Source organism: Tachyglossus aculeatus, chromosome 6 (assembly GCF_015852505.1).
Source record: "Tachyglossus aculeatus isolate mTacAcu1 chromosome 6, mTacAcu1.pri, whole genome shotgun sequence".
Classification (NCBI taxonomy): domain Eukaryota; kingdom Metazoa; phylum Chordata; class Mammalia; order Monotremata; family Tachyglossidae; genus Tachyglossus; species Tachyglossus aculeatus.
Genome location: NC_052071.1, coordinates 40,343,440 through 40,346,728, shown reverse-complemented (window position 1 = coordinate 40,346,728; position 3,289 = coordinate 40,343,440). Strand labels below are relative to the sequence as shown.

Below are 3,289 nucleotides of genomic sequence, written 5' to 3'. Positions count from 1 at the left end.
TCAGGATGGCCACTTGTTGCCCTCATCCACACTCCAAACTGCAAAGCACCACTGGATGAGTCACAGAAGACTGGCCCTAGGCTTGCATTTGGGATGAAATGTAGGCCTGGGAGAAGTTTCCTACTGGAGTAGATTTTTTTTCTCCACAAATCAGGTACCAGAGGGCCTGCAGAAATGTCTTCTGTTTACTCTGTGCATCTATCTCTCCACAGCTCAACTCCCTGCAGAGCTTCATGCATTAGTGAAGGCCCTGCCCTAGGCCAAGATGACTTCAGCATTTTTCTCTCAGTTAGTGTAGTGGGTGTCCTTTGGACTGAAGCTGAGAGCAAATGTGGCTGAGTTTACTCTTGGTTGTCTCCCCTTCCCAACTTCCCCACAAACCTACTCCAGATCCAGAAATATTTAAAGGGGGAAAACCCCTAATTCTTTGGACTTGGCAAGCCCGAAAGGGCTCACCCGAGAGATTATCTCTGAAATAGAATGTCACTGTTCTTATTGCTAGTCAGGTCCCTCATATTTAGATCTGTGGGTAACCATCCAGCCTCTCTGAGTTTCCCTTCTTTGGGGTCAGCTTCTCTTATTCCCCTAATAAGTGGAATTATAAGATCTGCTCCTCTGTCCTAGAGGACCCCCACAAGGGGAGAATTGTCCCATCTTCCTATTTTCAAGAGAGCTTGGCCATTGGCTGCTAGACAGGTTCCACCACGGAAAGGCCCCAGTCTGCTGGGGACTAGGAATAGAGGAGAATTTTGAGGAAAAACAAAGAGGCAGAGGGGAGGGGGCTAGTGGGCTCCAGGGACAGGAGGTAGACCTCAATTACCTTGTTCCTTTCTGTCCAGTTGTAGGGCACTCTCTCCAACTCACTAGGTGTCCCTGCTTCTGCTATTCCTCAAGTTTCTGCCGCTCCATGCTGAGTGAAAACATACGCACAGAGACACACAAACACACCAACCCCCCTGCCCAACCTCTTCCTACCGCGGGAAGAGTAACAAAAATGGTATTTAATCACTTACAATGGGCTGAGCACTGTGTGCTAAGCGCTTGGGAGTGTTTGATCCAACAGAGTTGACAGCACATTCCCTGCCTACAACAAGTTTACATTCCATTGTGGGAGAGAGACATTAATATAACTATGTAATTTATAATATATCATTTAAAAATATGTACATATTAATAATTGTATTTGTTACAGGCTTATGGGCCAAGTAGCGTACTAAGCACGGGGTTAATCAAGGTGATCAAGTCACACACATTGGGCTCACAGTCTAAGTAGGACAGAATAGGTATGGAATCCCCATTTTACAGATGAGGAAACTGAGGCATAGATAAATTAAGGGACTTGCCCAAGGTCCAACCGAGTGGGGGAGCCAGACTTAGAATCTGGGTCCTCCAAATGCCCTTATGGATCAATTCTAGTTCATTTCCCTGCTGTAATGAATTATATCGGTTTCTCAAGTCAGCCTCAACTCAGAATTATATGTCATAGAATTCACACCAACTACGTTACTTGCTTGGTTCTCCCAGCTGCCTTTCTCAAGGCCCCTATCACGTCCTTGTTTCTCAACGTATAAATGAGAGGGTTCATCATGGGGATCACTGTTCCATAAAATATACCAATGATTTTATCTTGGTCCTTACTGTCTTTGTTCTGAGGTTTGAGATAAATGGAGATGATGGTCCCATAGTAGATAGTCACCACAGTCAAGTGTGATCCACAGGTGGAGAAAGCTTTCCACCGCCCAGCTGTGGAGGGGATTTTCAAGACGGCCACCGCGATCCGGACATAAGAGAGGAGGATGAACAGAAAGGGGAGGGGCAAGACGAAGATCGAGTTTATCCACATCAGGATCTCACTGACAGTTGTGTTGGAGCAGATCAGCTTAAAGACGGCTTCCAACTCACATACAAAGTGGTTCACTATATTATGTCCTGCACAAAACCGCACCGGTATGGTGACCACAGGAATTAGGGCCAGCAGGAAGTTACTTATCCACATGGTACCGGCAATCTGGAAACAAGTCCTCATTGTCATGATCAGCGTGTAACGCAAGGGGTTCGATATGGCGACGAATCGGTCATAAGCCATGATGGCCAGTAGGCAGCACTCAGTCGTGCCCCAGAAGAGGATGATGGTCATTTGGGCAAAGCATTCATTGTAGGTGATAGTGGGGCAGTCTCTCAGGCAGTTGACAAGGGCCAGAGGCACCACGGTGGTGGTGGAACAAAGGTCAATGAAGGACAGATTGCAGAGGAAGAAATACATTGGTGTGTGAAGTCGAGGCTCTTTCCACACTACCATAATGATGAGGATATTTCCCACGATGGTTCCCAGATAGAGATGGAGCAAGATACAGAATAAAATGATTTGACTTTCGGGCTGATGGGAAAGTCCAACCAGGATGAATTCTGTGACCTCAGTGTAGTTGGCCCCTCTCAGTTCATTCATTTTCTCCTACCTGTGGAACCAGGACAAAGGAAAGAGAGCTTGAATTTCTAGAAAGTACAAGCCAAATGAGTTCTGGCTTTAAGGGGGCTTGTTGGGAATTACTTGGAGTGGTCCCCAGGATTCCTGGTCATTAGCCATCATCTAGCAAGGAGCAGGTGGTATAACTTCCAGGAGGCACCCAACACAATACTGTGTATTCCTCAGAGCTGGGATCTGTGGATAACCTGGTCTCTAGTCTGAGGTCATTAGGTCATTTAGGGCAGTTAAAATTAGGGTGGAATTAGGTTTTCTTGATCAGGAAAGGTAAGTGAGATCTCTGCTTTCTTTTGTAGTGGGTGGAACTGAAATTTTCACAACAGTTTTCTCCTGTTTCTATTTTCTTTCTTCCAAATGAGGAAATCGCCTGCTAGGAAAGTGGTACCTCTGGTTAGCCTTTAGGATTCAGAGTAAAAATAATAATAATGTTGGTATTTGTTAAGTGCTTACTCTGTGCCAAGCACTGTTCTAAGTGCTTGGATAGGTAGAAGTTATTAGGTTGTCCCACTTGCTCACAGTCTTGATCCCCATTTTACAGATGAGGTAACTGAAGCACAGAGAAGTTAAGTGACTTGCCCAAAGTCACACAGCTGACAAGTGGCAGTGTAGGGGTTAGAACCCACGACCTCTGACTCCCAAGCCCATGCTCTTTCCACTAAACCACGCTGTTTCTCTAAGTTCTGAAGAAAATTAGTGCCAAAGAGGTTAACTTAATTTAGCCTTTCACTTTTCAGAGATAATCAAAATAACCCGAATCTCTACCAGTAATGGGGAAAGAGCTGACAAAATCTGCTTGAAGAGCAAGCA

The 3,289-nt window shown here is 45.5% G+C and overlaps 1 protein-coding gene across 1 annotated transcript; it reads right to left on the bottom strand.

Moving 5' to 3' along the window:
- Positions 1-889: 889 nt before the first annotated feature.
- Positions 890-2,446, bottom strand: LOC119929589 (olfactory receptor 13H1-like). The gene is made up of 2 exons (XM_038747760.1): positions 1,508-2,446; positions 890-910 (listed from the first exon to the last, which is right to left on the bottom strand). Exons 1-2 carry the CDS (start codon positions 2,444-2,446, stop codon positions 890-892), a joined length of 960 nt encoding a protein of 319 aa, XP_038603688.1.
- Positions 2,447-3,289: the final 843 nt, after the last annotated feature.

Coding starts and splice junctions, on each gene's coding strand:
- LOC119929589 (XM_038747760.1), bottom strand. CDS start 2,446: ATGAATGAACTGAGAGGGGCCAACTACACTGAGGTCACAGAATTCATC. Junction 911..1,507: donor CAGCTGGGAGAACCAAGCAA/GTAACGTAGTTG, acceptor GTTTTCACTCAG/CATGGAGCGGCAGAAACTTG.